General features: G+C 42.2%; 1 protein-coding gene across 1 annotated transcript in view; it reads right to left on the bottom strand.

Moving 5' to 3' along the window:
* The window catches only part of si:ch73-63e15.2 (protein strawberry notch homolog 2), a 54,245-nt gene that overhangs the window by 17,217 nt on the left and 18,397 nt on the right, over positions 1-18,631 (bottom strand). Inside the window, exons 4-5 of the mRNA XM_047586872.1 lie at positions 18,054-18,177; positions 655-828 (exon numbers count right to left, since the gene is read on the bottom strand). Coding sequence (XP_047442828.1) covers positions 655-828; positions 18,054-18,177 — 298 coding nt within the window. The remainder of the gene's footprint in view (positions 1-654; positions 829-18,053; positions 18,178-18,631) is intronic.

Genomic DNA, 18,631 nt, shown 5'->3' with positions numbered 1-18,631 from the left:
GCAGAATGAAAAGGAAGACATAAAAGGCTTTTATAATGCAGGAGAAATAAATATACTCTGATCATATCAACAAGATACGCTCGGTCCCGTCTAATTCAAAGAGGACTCAGCAGTAAACTTGACAGAGGAACAACACTGGAGAACAAAGCTGCTTTCTTCAGATCACCGACTCCGAGACCATAAATGTGAACACATACCACTATTGTGTGTTTCCCTGACACAACACGTAACATCAACAATCAGTAGTGTTTTTTTTTTTTTGTTTTTTTACATAAAAACTTCTGTACAAAATCTAAGTGAGAGGACCACTGATTGAGAAACAACAGACGCCACTCGGGTACCTGAAATAGCAGGTGAGAATCTTGTTGTTAACAGACCAGAGTCATGTGAGCTTCATTTGAACACCACCCACAGATTTCCCTTATAGACAAAAATATAAACTCCCCACCAGTCATTTAGAACGTAAGAAGCTATTTGGATGAGTGGTGAAATGTCAACAGGTCCGGTTCCCTTTGTTTCAGCTTTGTTTTTTGGATACGGCTTGGCAGGCGGCATCACATTATACCACATCACATAAGGAATACGCTGAATAAGGTGTTGTTGTAACAACCAGTTCTTCTGGTTGTGACATATATGTGGGAGTTTGCTACAGACCTCTAACTGGCTCTGTGCTGGTGTGGTTGTGTTATTAGTGTTGATGTCCCAGAGCGTGGGCACCGAGCTCAGGTCTGTGCTGATGAAGGACTGGGCATCAGCATACTCCGACAGCGAGTCAGCCGGAGAGGAAAACAGAGAGTTGGTGGAGAGGTCATCAATGCAGGACAGGTCCTGAAGACGGAGGGAGAGAGGACGTGTTAAAAAACGGGCCAACTTTCAGGACAGACAGCAGAGCTCATTGATATTTTAACATGGTGAAAGGGACACACACAGTAGATTTACAAATTAAAACCGCCGTATAAAAACACACGCAAACAATCCATCATCAGACTTCAAGCAAAAATAAAGGAGGAATATAAATTCGAGTTATTCATACACGAGACGCGGCACAGTGATAATGTGCGTAACCCAGAAGAAAAGGAAGGCGTGAAATTGAGTATGGATGGGGGTGAACCTTGCCCAATAAAGGTGCCACCTTCAATCTCGATTTCAGTCAATACTGCACCAGTTTATGAGTAACACGAGTAGCCTAAACAAAATTTAATCATGCACAGATGTGTTAGAGTATGTAAAATAGAAAGCCAGGGGTAAGGCATAATGAGAGCGCGTGTGTGTGTCATTTCAGTTATGGCTGCCTTCCAGTCGCCCCTCTGCTCACGTCCTTTCCAAACCATTAGCATACCATGTTCTTTAACTAGCCTCTCACAGGCAGCTCTGGGCCCCATGTGACTTATAAAGATGGATGTGGGGAGATAGGGATCAAGTGATGTGGGTGATGAGGCATGGCAAAACCAAGACAAACTAAGCGGAAACGTGAATTTTTGGAAATATAAATTTTTGGAAGCGTGCGTGCGCCCGTAGTCACTGCGTGACCGTACGCATGCACATCTAACTCGAAGCCGTGTGTGGAGATTCCCGCCCCCTCTCATCTGTCTCCAAAAAAAGATGAAGCATCTTTGAATACGCCCAGAGGTTTCAATTGCTAATTCAGCAGTGGTCTGCCACATTTTAAAGGAACGGTTATGCATTTTTGGGAAGTGTGTCTATATCACACAACATTTGCCCGACAGCTAATGGAGTTACAGGAAGATATCGGTCCCAGACCGAGAAAAAAAAAAGTAAAAATAGTCGAGCACATAAGCCTTTTAAAACTGTGATTCTTAAAGACATACAGTAGTGTTTATTACGAGGGATTTGAACAGAGACAAGCTGTCTTCCAAGTTAGCTCACTGGAACATTCCTTTATAATTCACAAGGATGAGACTTTGTGCACGTATGAATCTTTTCATACTACTTGAAATGTCCAACTCTTTGTTTGGACTGTGAACGCTCTTGGGACTGAAGAGGACTTTTGTGACTAGAACAATGCTGTCCTGTAAGAAGCCAAAATAATAATAAAAAAAAAAGTCCACAGAGAGATAAACGACTGGTTGTGATTCTGACTCAGTTTTAACAATATGCCGTTACTTATTAATACTGAGAAGTTGCACTGAGGTCTGTCATAGCTGACTCCCAGCCATTACTCACATTGCAGCCCAAATGTTTCACAGGCATGAGAGGACGTGGAGCTCCCAGTGTTAACATGACGACATCATGGGGGAATGGGGAATAGCGAGTACGGTAAACAGACCGCCTCGGCCCTGCGTGTGCTTACACATGCAAGTACATGGGGACACATTCAGTTTAAAGAAACCTACTGACCATAACATGCGGCCGTTTTGCGTATCGGAAATGTACAGGAGTGCTTTTTAAAGGTTGCGGCGCTAATCAGTTGCTCTCTCCAACTACTTTTCTGTTTCCTTTTCTCTCTTTGTCTGTGTGCTCCTGTGTGCCCTTCCTGAGGGCAAGATCAGGCATGATCTCTGCAAGCAGGCTCTGTAAAGTTTCTCTACCCTGCAGACAGGTAAGCTGAACAACTGGTCTTTCCGCAGCGACAGAGGAAACATATCACTGCCCAGACACATACCCTGTCACTTTTCACCACCTTCCCTTTCTCTGTTTTGTACATTTATTCTGCCAAGTGTGATCGTTCCTATGTCACCCTATTGTGTGTCCTCATTCCTAGCTTCCCTTTCTCGGAATTTCCAATGGAGCACAGATGAGTAAACAAGGCTCGGAAAAGGAACACAACGCCACCAGCGGCACCATTACAAGGAAATATAATCAAACCCACAGATGCGCACGGTCTCCGGTATTTTATCTTATTTCGCAACAGCTATCTACCAGCAGAAATAAATGAAATGTTAGCAGTAGATGATTTTCACAACAATAAAACAAGCTAAACCTATTCACTCAGATTGGATTTTGCAAATCTTAAGCTTACAATTAAAGCTGTCATAATAGCTTTTGTTATGAAAGCGGCTGCGGTTATGAAACCCTTATTTCTAATGATGTCAATGTGCTGCCAACCCTGACCCCAAATTACTCTCATAAATATGTGATTTGCGTCTAAACCTGCGGGTCATTGCTCCGTGTTCCATTAAGATATGACCTCTAGGTTTCCTGCGTCATGCAAGCACATGTAACAGAGTGTACCGAGCGAACGCAGTGTTGTTAAATAGACGGCCCAACCAGACAGAGAGCAAACGCGGCAAACAACCGCAGCAGTTCGGTCGGTGCTAAGCAAGACATGCCCAGCCTCAGTACCATGCTAATCAAGTTGTGAAGCGGAGCGGAACAGAGGCAGCAGTGTTTGTCCCCCGGTTGCCCTGAACCCAGGGCTACTGCATCTACTGCTCCTAAGAGTGGGCCCTGCCAAGCAGAGATAAGGCTTGAATTCCAACTGCTCTGATGGTAATCTGCCTCCTTCCACGGCGCAGCCTCGCAATCTTATAACTACTAATCCTGCCTCCTTCTCTGTCACTCTTTTCCTTTGCTGCGCAATAAATTAAATATCTGGACCTGTGCACATTTCTGTGTGTGCACGTTCCTTATAATGCTGCTTTCAGGGGATGAAAGTGCTTGAAATCTTTATGTTATTGCCCTGAAATAGGTTAAAAGAAATGTGACTGCCATCCTGTATTTTGCCTTTCAAGTGTTGCTGTTTTATATTCAGTTTCTCCGCTGCTATGAATTCTGAAGGCGATAACATATCCTCCGTCGTACACGCTACACAGATACGTTGAAGATTTGTTGCAGCAGAGCGCACATACGCGCGTGCAGAAAATTGTGTAACCACAGAAGGAGTAAATTGTATTTGAGTGAGTGCCTGGATAATGACGGTTGTCTGACTGCTGACAATTAACGTGAGCACGAAGGGGTGACAAACAGCTCCAGTCCTCCCTCAGCTCACAACATGCCTGCAGAGCTGCAGAGGTGCTTTCTGGTTGTGGTTGAAGGCGGCGGTTATCAGCTCTTAAAATCAGAACGGGAGAAATAGACTTTTAAACATGAGCGGCGCACAAACAGCTGGGCTTAGTTATATGGTGCGAAGAGTCTTTTTAAACACCGTCACACGATCCCTGCATCATAAAAAAAAAAAAAGCCATTATCGCAGGAAACTACACAACTGGCTAAAATAAATATTGGGAAACACATTACTGTAAGCTGAAACATTCATCAGTCCTACTAGCGCAGCTTGAAGAGCTACCGTGGGAGAAGTGTGGGACAGCCGTTTCTGATATAATGACTGCAACCACACAAGGAAGTCAAGCAGCCTCATCTTTTAGTAAGCTTTGTAAACCAGTGTTGATAGATAGACACTGCTCTTCCCTATTCAAGTAAAAACTCTAATTAAGAGCCCCCATCCATGACAGCTGTGTACGGTTTTTTCGAGGGGCTGAAGAAGTTCAAGTTTCTCAGTCAAAACAACTGGAACTAGTTTGTAGTAATCAAATCCTCCCTATTGTCAACACCATCCATGTAGGCATGCTGCATACTTGCTTGCCAGTTTATTAGGTACACTAGTTAAAACGAATGCCTTCCATTGTCACAGTCCTGCACTAAACCTCCCTTGATGGCTGTTACAATGTGTAAGAAAAGTGATATTGCGACCGTTTGATCATTTTGGAGGATGTAGTTTGTGGTGCTGTTAAACTGGGTGTGTTGCTGATATTTGGTCTAGAATACATGGGGTTGTCAAAATAAAAGAAACGTGCGTCAGTACAAACTAATCGACAGCTCTCTAATTGAAACTAATGCTGGATACCATAACCTTCATGAAACTAGGATTCACAGCAGGGCTGTTATGTTAGGATGCATTATTTTCCACTCATGTTCCCACTAAACTGGAAAGTAAGTGTACATGGACAGACACATGACTCCTGTGAGCGGCATCCGCTGCTCCTTTTTCCTGGCATTTTCTCTGGCATGTTGGAAATGCTGATATGTCGACACCCTTGCAACGACGGGTACGTGGTTCCTTAGCGACTTCCCAACCGTGAAGGCGCCCTATTGGTGCCGACGCAGTTTGTGAAGAGAAAGAAATGATTATTTCTGCCTTTTCAGTTCATACTTGAGGCCTCAGGTAAGAGCCATGCTGTTATCCTCCAAGGCCACATCCTGTTAAACTCAATAACCTGCCTCGGAGCAAGGCTAGACCGCGGCCTCGGCCAGGCCGGGCCCAGGGCTTTCCCCTCCTACACATTGCCAGCTTGGCGGCTTTTCCAAGGCCAGGGAAACAAGTCACCCTGGCCCGCCACTTACCCCACACGCCCACACGCCAGCACACACACCTTAAATGACCTCACCATCTTACACATGCCTTTCTATCGTCTCTTGCATATTCTCTCCCGAGTCATTCGAGTCCCGACCCCTTTTCCCAGTCATCCCTTCTCTCTGCCGTTTCAGCCCCTCTTCATGTGTTTATCCTAGTTTTGTTTTCCCACAGAATTCGGCCACGGGAAAAAAAAAAATCTTCTTAACCAGCACTTTGCTGATATTAATCTGTGTGTGGCTCAGTTTTTTTTTTCGGGATCACTCCGTTAGGACACAGCTGGTGTAGATAATTTTCACACAAATCTAAGACTACGATTGTACACTACTGTACAAAATAAAAGGCCAACTAAAGAAGCAGAAAGCCTACCTCTAAATTCTGAAAATGTTCCTGAAATAACAATAATAAGGACAGTAGTGTGTGAGTCATAGTCCAACCAGGAGAGTGATGCTTATACATGGTTAAAAAAAAAAAAAAGGAGGGGGCAGGTTCATGTTTGAAATGTGGACAGTGCAGAATGTCAGATAATATTTCAGTGTACCTACTTGACAGGGTCATAGGAGGTTCTGCGACAGGCTCTGTGGTTTGTGCATGTGGGTGTGGTGGTGGGATGGATAGTTATTAAATCACTCACACCACCCATGTGATCAGCTGACTGAAACAACCTTTACCCGAGCTCCCCCGCCCCTCGGGGGTCAGGTGTCGACCTCGTCTACGCAGTCAACAGAACCTGACTGATGGTCAATGTGTGTGTTTTTCATAAGGTGGATCTGGGGCCAGGAAGTGAGAAGTCTCCACCCGTGTCTCTCTTTCTGTCTGGATTATGTTATGCGTAACTGTCTACATGCCCCGCATCCCTGACATATGTGCAGCGTTGTGATATTAATAGCACAGCTTGAAGGTTTTCTTTTGCTTTCCTTTTTTTTTTTTTTTTTTGGGGGCAAAACGGGTCCGTGGTTAACCTGTTGTTGAAAAAAACGATCAGTGTTTGACATGAATACAGCCAGATCCGACCTTTGATCAAGGAACCAATTTGTCAACAAGCCACTGTATTTTAATGGCTTGCACATGGAGAGTTTCACATCTGTTTTGGTCTAAAAGACCCTTCAACAGAAAATACATTCAATCTATTTTAAAATCTGGACACACTCCTCACACACCTCTGGCAATATTATTTAATCAGTGAGAATAATTAACCTTTTTTTTTTTTCTTGCACTGCTACTACACGTGCAAATGTTATTTTGAAGGGAAGGTCTGAGAAATAATAATTAGTTTTCATTGTATTTACATTTTCAAGTTTAAAGGTCAAAATTACTGTGTCACAGTCTAACGTTTTCCAGACCAATTCCAGGCCAATCAAAGCCGCGCAACTGGTCCAACAACCTCCTGACAGGCAGGCCTTCATGTCATGCCAAGTCTGACTAAAGCTTGCTGCTTACAAGCCTCCTGGAATTTTCCAGTGTTTTCATATGTTCTGGAAAATAAAAAGGACGTCAAGTGTGCACCCGAGTGACGGAGCTGGTTCAGCGTTTGGTTGCAAGTTTTAGAAGGTTTGCGAGGTCTAGTTGCTGAGCATGTACGCCGAGCTGGCTACTAGAAACTATCAGGAGCAGCAAGAATCTACAAAGGAAAGGATCCTGCCTTATCCAGCAAAGGACAGCCCGAGTTAGCGACAAGTCGTACAAATTGGGAGACAAAACAGAGGAGAGAAAAGAGCAAGAAATGGCAGTGCGAGAAATGTCAACTTCTCTGTACGTGCGCTGGTGCCAAAAGGAAGTCACCCACAGACGTGTAACACGAGGATGAGGTGACATTCACAGAGGCGTATCTAAACTGTTAAAACCGACGCCTTGAATCTGTGCTGATGCACGCTGCTGAGCCGATGTTTTAAAATGATATTAAAATCAAATGCTGTCAGAAATAATTGGGCATGAATAGTTTCAGTTCAAATGGCCAGTGAACAAGGATGAACTTAATCAGGCCAACGATCAGTGTGACTACCATCGGCCTTTAAAATAGCACAAGTTTCCCTCAGTACTATTGCGCAATTCGTCAAGGTTGTTCACAGTACTTTTCCCTGAAAGAAATGAACCAGTGCCTTAGTAAATATCACAGCAATACCTTGATAAAATCTCTAAATATAACCTAAGTGATGTTGTGTTTTTCCACGGAGAAGCTGACATAGCTCTTTTGTAGTTTTTTTTCTCTGAGCCCGCTGTCTGTCACATATCTCACACCCAGATAATGTTGACATCATGTCTGGACCAGCCATCGCGCTACAGAGCACACGGTATTTTGGACATTTTGGTGTCGCGTGATGAACAGCAAAGATGAGAAGTAAAACGCTTTTGTGGTACACGGTACTCCCTGAAACATGATCGGCTCGGGACAAGGTTGAAGAAAGAACAAACATAAGGATGATTCACACAGAATGCGTTGTACAAATGAAGTGCATGTGCGAGCCTGCATCCTGAACGCTGAAGGAAGGGGATGTGAGGGGAGTGTTGACGCAAGATGACGTCTCACTTAAACAGAAATTTCAACACAGCGTATAACAGAGCACTTGTAATAGGGGTAAACCCTGACTTTTAGAAGAGTTGAACGGAACTTTGAAAATGTTATCAAATTCTGAAGAAAAAGGGTGAATGTGGCCACTGGTCACACGTTTAAAGAACAAACAGATGAGATTATATTATTTAGAGGAAGAGGTGTCTTCAGTTTTACGCAGTACTGTCTTCAACAAAAGTTGAGATTTCATTACGTGGAAAGTGTTTCCGAAAAGGTGTTCACCTCAAATAACCTTTCTCTTCGGCCCGGTGTGTGACACACACACTCACACATTCACGCACACACCTGTGGTCAATAGACTACAATCACACTGAGTCAGGATGGTGGGCTCATTGCCCGTAAATTGCGGATTTGGTTTGTAGCCAAGTGTCAAATGCAACTCCGAGAACTTACTCTTTTACAACTGTTTGGCAATAAAATGTTGGCAGACAAGAGCATTTTTCTCCCGGATTATCCTGCCAACAATCCAGAGGTGAAAGAATTGACTAAAAAACGAAATGAAATTAATTAGTTTCACATTCGGTCAGAGAGAGGGAATGTGGTTCAATATTAATTCAGTCTGGAGAGGGACACAGCCGTCACACTGGGTCAGGGCAGGATCAATCCTGAGCTCTGAACAACTCTTCAGACATCACCGCCTCCTCACTGAACGTTTCGCACGTCACATCAGCGTGAAACGTACTCAGCAGATGATAACCAATAATCTACGACCATCCAGACAAAGAGCAGAGAGAAGGGATTTTTTATAAACAAAAGGTGGTGGAAGAAGAAGTAAATGTGGAAAGTATTAAACACACCAACATCCACTGAGTAGGACAACGGTGTGACATACATTTTGGGGCATATTTTTGGACCTTGAGAAGGACCTGGATAAACAATATGTCCACATTTCAAAAATAAATACTCCAGCTGGCCAGCAGATATGAACCCAGAATATTCTTGCTGTAGCACCGCAGAGTTTTATGGCCGTAACCTAATGCAACCACCCTCCAATAATATTTCACCTTTTGCCCCGTAATAAGTAGAGACCCACTGGAGGATCGTTTATTACCGCAAAGCAGAAGGGAGGATTATTTTAGCAAATGTAAAGTTAATAAATGTAAAAGGGAAAGGGGAAACTCGTTGCGGGGTTAATAAGCTTCTTATTTATATTTAGTTCATTTGATATAGAGGGTACTTGAGAAGTGTTGAGCCGACCCCGCGATCATTTTAGAAGCTCTCGTTGGCTGCGAGGTGTTTAGTGAGGCAACGCATGAAGATAAATGAAAAACAGAATTAGGAAGTAGCAACTATTGTTTATATTTTATTGTAATTTCCACATTAAAACACATGACTTTAAAAAATGATTGTTGATAACAGTTTTAGGAGTGGATTTGATCAGAGTGACGAGTTTTGTTTTTATGGCCAAAAACAGAGCAGTGAAGGAAACACTCTCTTCCTGATTTACTGAATCTTGCATATTGTTTGCCGTTAGCATGGATAGCTTTTACCAGTCAGCTGTCGTTAGGTACAATGTAAGTGAGTCTTCATCTCGCACCACCATAACTTAATCTGCTGGCTGTGGTGTACATTAAACACAATGCCCTTGACACGCATTTAATAACATCAAATTCTGTTAGGCACCTTGCGGCAAAAGGAACCGGCGTAGTAGCACCCATCCTTTATCTTCCCTCATCTGTGAACCCCCCCCTCAAAAGCTCTCACTCATCCTAACCATCACTTTTTATTCACTTCCCGTAAGCTGCACGCCTGGGGTCATGCTCGAGGTTTGATGTAATACCAGGAAACTGACAACATGTGCCCACCAAGCAGCTCCTCTACTACCTATTTCTTTAAAAGACAGTTTCACATTTTTTTTTTTGTTGCCGTCTTGAAACAGCAGTCAGTCATTTCTCAATGCATTTCAGCAACACGGACGGCAGATTTTGTCGGCCATCTCTTACGCCTCTAAATGGCCAGCGTGCATAGGAAAATTACAGTAAACAAACTGCTTTGTTTGTTGTGTTCACCTGACGACTTGAGATATTGTGATCCTGCGTGGATGCTACGATGCTATAAACCTTTTATTTACTTAATAATCACTGACTCGAAACCAGTTATTGTGTCATTTCTCTTATTTCTGTGAGGGAAGAAATGCTGACAGGGCAGGATGAGTCAGTCAGCTTCATCAGAAGTTCTGTGGCAATGGGCTCGGCAAGCCTCACACTAATAAACTCATTAAACTGGTATAAGCGACACTTCTGCCAATACTGTGCAGTCTAATGAATCGCGGCTCAGGAAAGACACCGGAGCTCTTATTTACAGCGCAGAAAACAATGGACATATTTAATAGTCATCCAGAAAACCGACGAGAGCGCTATTTAGCCTGACAAGATATCAGGTTCTAGCACTTACTGGAAGACAGCAAGGAGTGAGGCAGACAACCATTTGTCAGAGTTCCTGGCTGGAAATGAGAGACTCAGTGGTGCAGCAGATGACTGACTGGAAGAATGGTCCGTCAGCAACGACACTCACCACCTGACTAAGAAACTTTTACCGTGCTTCCAGCTTTACAGACGATGTCGTAAAAAGATAAAATAAAGACAAAAACTGCTTTGTTATCTGATTTAAGCCTGACATCAAAGTTCAATGTCAGTCTTAGACACCCGTGTAAGATTTACAAGAAACAAACTTAAGAATGTAAAATTGTTTTTTTTATTAGTTCATATGCTTAAGGTGTCAGCTGTCCATGATATTCTAGCACCTGTATTTTAACAACAGACTACGTCTGAAGTCTCATCTACGTCAGCGGTGTAATTTAAAAGTATTTACAAAATTCATTCAAGGAAGCTAAAATTAAACACACAACGAACCGTGAGAGCGTGATGAACTGCTTACAGGTCTTATCTGTGACTTCCTCAATGCAAACAATAAAACTCTTCAGAAAAGCAGCTCCTCTAACGTCAATCAACAGATAAGACTTTAACAGCGGCAGACTCGATTATTGTTATACAAGGCGAAAAGAAGCAAACAGCACCAGTACCTTGGGAAGCGGTCGTCCCAGCTGAGAATACAACTTAGTCCAGAGCTGCATGAGAGACATGGGTCCAACGCTGCAGTATGGGCTGGGGGACTAAATACACACACACATGCATACGCTCCCGCTTCACCTCGAATCCCTGAACTCGGCAGCCTCTTCCATGTGTTGGTAATCACCTTACAGCTGGCGTGCTACCAGCCAACTGTGGACTCTCACTGCCCTTTCACAGGTCCCCTCTGGCTCAAAGCGCACATCTGCCTCTGCCACAGTTTTGCTCTGGACAATGAGCTGGCACATAAAAAGCTCTGCTCCTCTCACAAACAGAGGCAAGAGCCTAAGTCTAAAACATGCTTCCTGCTTCACCAGGACAGGCAGGTATTTGCATAGAGGGCTTAGTCATAGTGATTGTGGACTAGTTCCTCAGAGCTCAAAAAGGTGGTTGGAGAGCGAGTGAGAGAGCAGAGGAGGGGAGGGGAGAGCTGGGGAGGAGAGGGAGGGAGGAGGGGAGGAGCTTTCAGGAAATGATGCTTTTGTTGGTAAGTGACTAGAGTTACTGGCAGTCGGGCCCATTTTACTGTTAAGGGTACCACATTGTATGTAACATATGCGCTTGACTGCGTCTCACACCGACGCTATGTTTAATCCTGGCCACATATTTAAGTTAAACATATATTTAGAGGTTCACCTCCCGCTGCTTCCGCATGTTTAATCCTCCACTGTTTGTCTCATTTTTAGTACATTTCATGCTGCTCTTCTTACTATACATTCAAGGTTGTTATGAATAAATATGAATATATTTAAAAAAAAAAAAAAGCTCGGGGGTGTAGGAGCTAAAAAAGGAGGAAGTAAAAGGGTTGTCTAATGAGCTAAGGGGGGAGGCGAGCTACTTGCAAAAATGCAGATACACATCCAAGGGGGGCTTGATTTGTCAGCTAACCTGTAGCTTTTAGCTTTACTGTGGTAATCAGCAAAGAAGCCCCAAAGGTATTTAGAGAAGAACAATGAGACAAATGAACTGTCAGACATGTGTTGGGGCGTTCGGTGGAGATTGCCAGTTTTTTGTGCATCAGTCGATACTTGTATCTGTGCACAATTACAGACAAATACCTCATCTTTACAAGTCATTCAAGCTTACTGGAACTAGGGGTGATAAAACAGATATAACGAATTCAAATTGCTGATCAGAGATAGCGCGGCGCGAGTTTTTCCTGTAACCAATATTAACTGTTTGAGAGGCACTCGCAAATGAGAAGTTTGTGGTATTTCAAATCAGAAATAATGAGATTTATCTCCTTTACTGGTGGAAGAGAGGGGCCGAGTTGTGGACCCAGCTTCCAGGAACTCAAGATATAAGAAGCTCGCACGGTGAGGGACTGTAATGTCCTGTCAGGCTGAAGGGGAGTCAGGCTCTCAGAGACGGAGTGGCGCCTGTCCACAGTGGCATCATCGTATGAGTGGGAATCCTCTGAATAATTTGTGCGCGCGCGTGTGTGTGTGTGTGTGTGCGTGGTGGAACATAGAGGGCCGTCAGAGAGAAATGAATCATTGATAGGCTTCTTTAGAACGCTTTAACACCTAATCACACACATTCTGTTGCGTCACAGCCTAAAAGAGAAAGATGCGTGTCTGACTTCATTGACCCCAAAAAAGCCGCTGACCCACTTACACACATTTACATCTGCTGTATTTTTGTTTTGTTTTTTAAATCTGTCTCTGCGGTGAGGTGTACTGCGGCTGAGGCAACGTGAAGAGAAAATCAAGTTTGATTCACGCGATCCAATTAATTCACTTCACTACTTTTGAAACTTTTGATTCTTATAAAATACAGATACAAAAGGGGAGGAGATCAGGTGTGAAACACATTCCCTAAGGAAAACAGCGTCCACATTGCCAACCATTCAAATGAACCTTTGACTTCCTCCTTTAAAAGTAGGCCAAGTGACTGTGTTAGTTCTTATAAGGAAGTAACTGAGAACTACCAACTGATTTATATCATGATTGGCTTGAAAACAAAAGTCAAGAAGCACGAGATAAGGGCCAGTGACCTCTGAGGCACAGCACTTTTCAAACGGCTAAAATATGAATTAGAAAACCTTTATTTGCATGTTTGCAGCAGCATTTATAGAGGCAGAAAAATAACAAGAATAAAGACTGTATAAAAGATAAATAATAAGATAAAAATAGAATAGAATAAACAATATATATGTGTGTATATATATATATACATACATACAAAGAGCATTGAATTGCACAGATAATGACTGCATATTGCACATGAAAGTGATGCTATGGGTCTGTGAAGCTGCAGATGCAGGTGCAGAAGTGAATGCATGCATCACAGGAGCCAGTGGGTCTCAGTCAATTCTCACACTAAATGGGGTTTTTTCATTGTTGAGAAGCATAACCTCCTCATGCAGTTTGTCTCTGTCTGTCTGTGCTGCTAACTACATGTACGGGGTGTAAGTATGTAGCAACACCATCCTCTTAGGTAGAGACATCAACTTGTCTCATAACTTATCTGTGGCTGCACCTCAGAAGTTTTGAATTCTACAAAAAGCAAAACTGAGGAGCTGCAAAAGCACACTTAATGCAAATGAACTCTTCCTAGAAATGCACTACGTGAGGGTAGGTGTAGGTAATAGTGAAAAGAACCGCACAGAGACAGAACAAGAATACGTAACAAGCAACTAAGACTGGGAATGCGGCTAAGCGTGCTGCAGCGCGAGCACGTGCGTAAATAGAGTACGTGCGCTGTACTGTACACTGAAGATACAGTCTGTGTGTTTATGTCTGTGCTACAAACGTACAAGCTCACCTCTTGAGGTTAGCCAGGGTGGTTAGTGAATGACTTTTGTTCTTTTGTCTTCCAGTAAATCTTGTTGCCCTTTTGATATTCTGCACAAGAACGTCACCCGTGTCAGGCTTGGATACGTATGCAAATGTCCCTATGGAAACTGTGCAGGTTTCCTTCGAGCCATTGTGGCATTTCATTCACACTGCAACGCCTCATTTTTTATTCAAATTACCTTTGGCGATGTGGACAGAGTCATCTTAGTTGAAACGTCAGCGTTGACCATAATAAAGATAACAACACGTCAGACTCTGTTTACCATCGAGTCTTGACACGAGCAAAGATCAGTAAATAAGATTAACTTCAACTTGGTTTTGTTAATAATTATATTACACAGGCTAAGTGATGGTGTTGTTGCTCCTGCCCCTGGGCTAAAATAACAGTAGATATTTTATATTTGAGGAAGTTTCTTCTCCAATAATATTCCTGTGTGATTCGGTAGTGACATTAAATTATGGTCAATTACTATAAACTCAAATATATAACATATAAACTAAAATAAGTGATATCATAAAACTATTTTGTAGAGCATTTAATCTGCACAATTTAATCATCTACAATTTAAAACGTAAATAAAACAGAAAACCAATACATGTATGCCACTTACTATGGTATAAGAATGACTTAATTATGAAAGCATCAGTTACGTTTAACTTCATTACAGCCGATTCAATGTCTCACAAGCAAATCAAAAAGTTTCTGTGGAAGTTTGTGTTACGTCATTAAAGGGACGTGTTGTGGCGCCACTGGAGTACAGATCAATTCTCCAAATCAAATAAATGTCATTAAAAATGTGACACATCATGGTGCACGGGCCACGTATTGTCTTTCACTAGTTACCTGTTGATAAATGGCAGCTGACAGATCGTCCAAAAGCCTCAAAGGGCCCCATTAAATCTAATGCAAACAAACACTCAGCTGCTCGTTTGAAGTCAAACGCAATCAAGATATATTCTTCCTGTCCACATGCTGCAACGGTGACTCTTACAATACAAGGATATTCCAACTGAGCTATGGTGAACTGTAAAAACAAACTATAACCCAGCGGGAAGCCATGCAAACCAAAAGTGATTTCCCTAATGACTCTGCAGCTGTAACTGAAACAGGGAAATAGTTGAGGTAAACATGGTGTTCATATTTTTGCGTATTCTGAACTGAACGCACCGTTTTTCCGACTGTGAGCGTAGACGTGACTTTCACTCAGTCTGGAGGGAAATAACGACATTCAGGAAAAAAAATCTGCTTTACGCCACCTGAGCTTTCAGTCGATGGGACTCGATGTCGTTGGGAGTATGGATGTACGTATGTATGTATGGAGGATGTCGGAGGACGTCTGTGATCTTAAGCCCATGTGAATCGTCCATGTCCGTAGTTTGTAAAGTAAAAATTATCCTGAAAATCCCCTGAACCCTTTTCTCTCTCTGTCATAAAACTAATCCAGTGTGAATCAGCATCTCTGATTTGTCTCGTCACTGAAGAATTATGAAGGATGTGCTATGAATCAAAGTTTTCAGAAATGTTATGGTGCAAAGTCGAGATGTCTCTGAACTATTCACCCATTTAGATGAATGAAATCATTAAATTTGGCTTTAATGTGGAGCTGATTTAAATACCGTCAGGTCATACGCAATTTCTTCCTTGGCAATAAATGTTATCAAAAGTATATTTTATTATCCATTGTAATTTGCAAAATACTTAAAGCTGTCTCTGACACACCGTGGAGGGAGACAGAAAGTAGTAGAGACGTAGCTATGCATCATAAATTAGTGTAAAACACAGAGTTTATTTATCCCATGTGAAAGTGTCACATGAAACACAGACCAAACACATGGCGTGGCATATCTGAATCACGTCCCTGAATTACGTCAAACTAATCCTGTGCAAACAGAGCTTATTCCACCCAAACACTTGAAGGAGTTACTTGAAAAGAGCAGTACAGATCCTGGAGAAAAAATATCATGTTTTTCCGTAAATTGTTTCCGCCAGGTCTGAAAAAACAAGCCTGGAAAAGCGAACGTGAACCGTTCATTTCTATGAAGTCTATGAACGTGGTTCAAAGTTACAAAACGCGGACTGCAGTATTACGTAAACTACTTCACTTTAATCCGCGCAAACTTGAAGAAGTTCTTGTTTACTGTGAATGTCACAGTCACATGACAAACTAAGCAATCGCATCAAAAAAATCTACCATAGTCAGGCGCCTGACAGTCCTCTGTATTTGCATCGTGAAGGAAACAACAGGTCTGGTGCACAGGCAGCAGGAAAGCCTGGAAGGGTTGGTGAGGAATGGAGGATGAAAACAGGGGTCTGAGCGTTGAGGCAGCGGATTAGTCATGATGACCCCGTGACTTACATTTTCTCTCCATGCCTCACGTGGTAGGGTGTGTCCAAAACCAGAAAGAACAGCTGAGAAAGCACAGCACGCATGTCTCCCTCACGCACACACGGAAAGGCATCATAACAATCCACGTCTCCGACACCGAGAGGCCGAGCCTGCTCGTCTTGAATGCACTAACGACTTTAATTTAATCTACACAGCAATCTTCTAATTACGTGCACGCAGGCGATCGGCTCCAGCACATATTGCACAATCATGAATCCTATATTTACTTTTACGGAAGAAAACGATCGTCAAACAGGCGAAAACAGATGGAAAACTAGGGAAACCCCACATGATTCACGACATACGTGTCAGCACTCCGATGCACGTGACGGATGACACATCACTTTATTCAAAATGGAAACTAAAATTATATGTAGCATTTGTCCTTCAAATCCCACCTTTATAGAATTAAAACCATTTACTTACAACTGTGTGATTTTGTTTTCCTCTACAAAATTCACTGATATCTGCATATTTGCTCGAATCTTAGATAAAAAGGAGGAAAACAAAAAGTATTTTAGCATTAAACTGGCTCATCGCACTACTTGATTTTTATGTGGTTTATTTGTAATTCATATTTAGCACATGAAATCATGTTTACTTCTATATTAGAATTAATTAAAGGATTAAAAAAATTCATTTAATAACTGCGTGTGCTTTAAAAGATCTGGCTTAACATTAAGCTGCATGAAAAATATGTTTTCTTCCCATTTCCTTTTCTATAAATGTGCATAAATCTCTTAAGTATAAAAAGACATATTTGTCAAATGAATTCTATTGACATTAAGCTGCTAATGTACAATGTGTTACTGTCGTGATTTAGAGAACATGTCTCTGATCGTCTATATTTGATTAGAAATACTGTCCAACCAAAAAACCAAGTCCAAGTTAAAAAAAAGTCCTTATAAACAGATCGGCTATGTAAGGGAACAAATGCCTCATCCAGTGCCACTGTTATAACGTGTCAGCCCAGCGGTTACTATTTACTGAATTGGCGTTAGGCTGAACTAAGAGGGGGCCTCATAGCTTTGCCTTTCCTAATGCCAGACAGGCTAATAATAAATTGGGAATTGCCATCCAACTTGGTGACCCCTCTTTAAAGCTCATCCTCTCTGCATATTATATTTTTTTATTGTGGCTCTACGATGGCACTCATTAACCGAGGCCAAAATGGCTCAAGATGAGAAACTCACTGGTGTGTGTCATTACAGTGGCTCCTGCTTATACAATGCTGGCTGGGAGGACACAAAAGTAGCACAGAAATAGAAAATGCAAATGATGCATAGTAACCATCTGGAACGCCAGGATAAGTCAGTGAGCGAGTGGAGGGCTGCGCCCTCGCTGTCCATGCCTGAGCGTTTACCCTTCTCAAATGAATGTCCTAGACGAGGATAATCCCACAGACACTCAAATTATTCATAGGGGCTCAAAACCAATCCAAGAACTATCTTACAAAGCTAAAATAATGCAGAATTGTATCGTAGATACAACTCACAGCATGCCGGGAAAATTACAGAGATTTTGGGTTCAACTGTGATGTGTTAAGGTGCAGTGTGGAAGAATGTTAAATTACAGTGTCTTATTAATGACATGTCTAAACAGGACTGGGGCAGGCGAGGCTAGTCGTCTAGACAACACTAGGCTTTAATAAGGTTGCTCTGGGTAAAGTAACCCGTGCTGAATACACATGAAAGACTAGATGAAAGGGTGGGAGGGAGGAACGGTCCTTCCCTCTGATAAGCAGGTAAAAGAGTGCTTGACCCCGAAAGCAACAAGACACACACGAGCATTTCAATACATTCAGCTGTTGTTTGAGTGTAATTATGAGTGTTTTTTTTATATAATTTTTTAACGATTTGTGTAATGTAACTTTACTGCAAGCATGAATTACAACGTTTACGACGGTCAGATGAAACCAACCTGGGAGAAGTCTCCATTCCTTTGGAGGTTGAGGCCGGGAAAATCCACATCAGGGAATCCCGAGTACATGTCCATGTGCATATCCGGAGTGGTGACGGTAGTGCTGCTGTTCAAGTGGTATTGCCTGTAGGGGAAGGAAGAGGTTTGGTTTGTTAAGGTGCCACTTATCCAAAGTAAAACTGGCACATGTCGTTTTACACCTTACTGCCACGAGGACGACAGTCGTTACTGATAAATGAGCAGCTCCAGCGCACAAATAAGTAGCCACTGAAAAGTATCCCATGTAAAGCAGTTCAGTTTCAGAGGAAGAAGAGGTATTCTGAAGATGCTATCCGGTATTGTGATATAACATCATAATACTGCATTAGATCATGTTTTAGCAAATCAAAAAAAAAAAAAAAAAAAATCATCTTTCAAATCAAATGGGTCAAAGTTACTTTCAGTTTTGTTTGTTGACGACGGGTTAAAGCTTAAACGCTAAAAGGAACAAAGGCCGGAAAAGTCTATGGACATTGAAGAGCAGTAATACAATAATGATTACAATACAATAATAATAATAAAATAAAACAGAACTAAAA

Source organism: Mugil cephalus, chromosome 6 (assembly GCF_022458985.1).
Source record: "Mugil cephalus isolate CIBA_MC_2020 chromosome 6, CIBA_Mcephalus_1.1, whole genome shotgun sequence".
Taxonomy (NCBI): domain Eukaryota; kingdom Metazoa; phylum Chordata; class Actinopteri; order Mugiliformes; family Mugilidae; genus Mugil; species Mugil cephalus.
The sequence above is the reverse complement of the archived record's forward strand: the minus strand, read 5'-3'. Positions and strand labels throughout refer to the sequence as shown.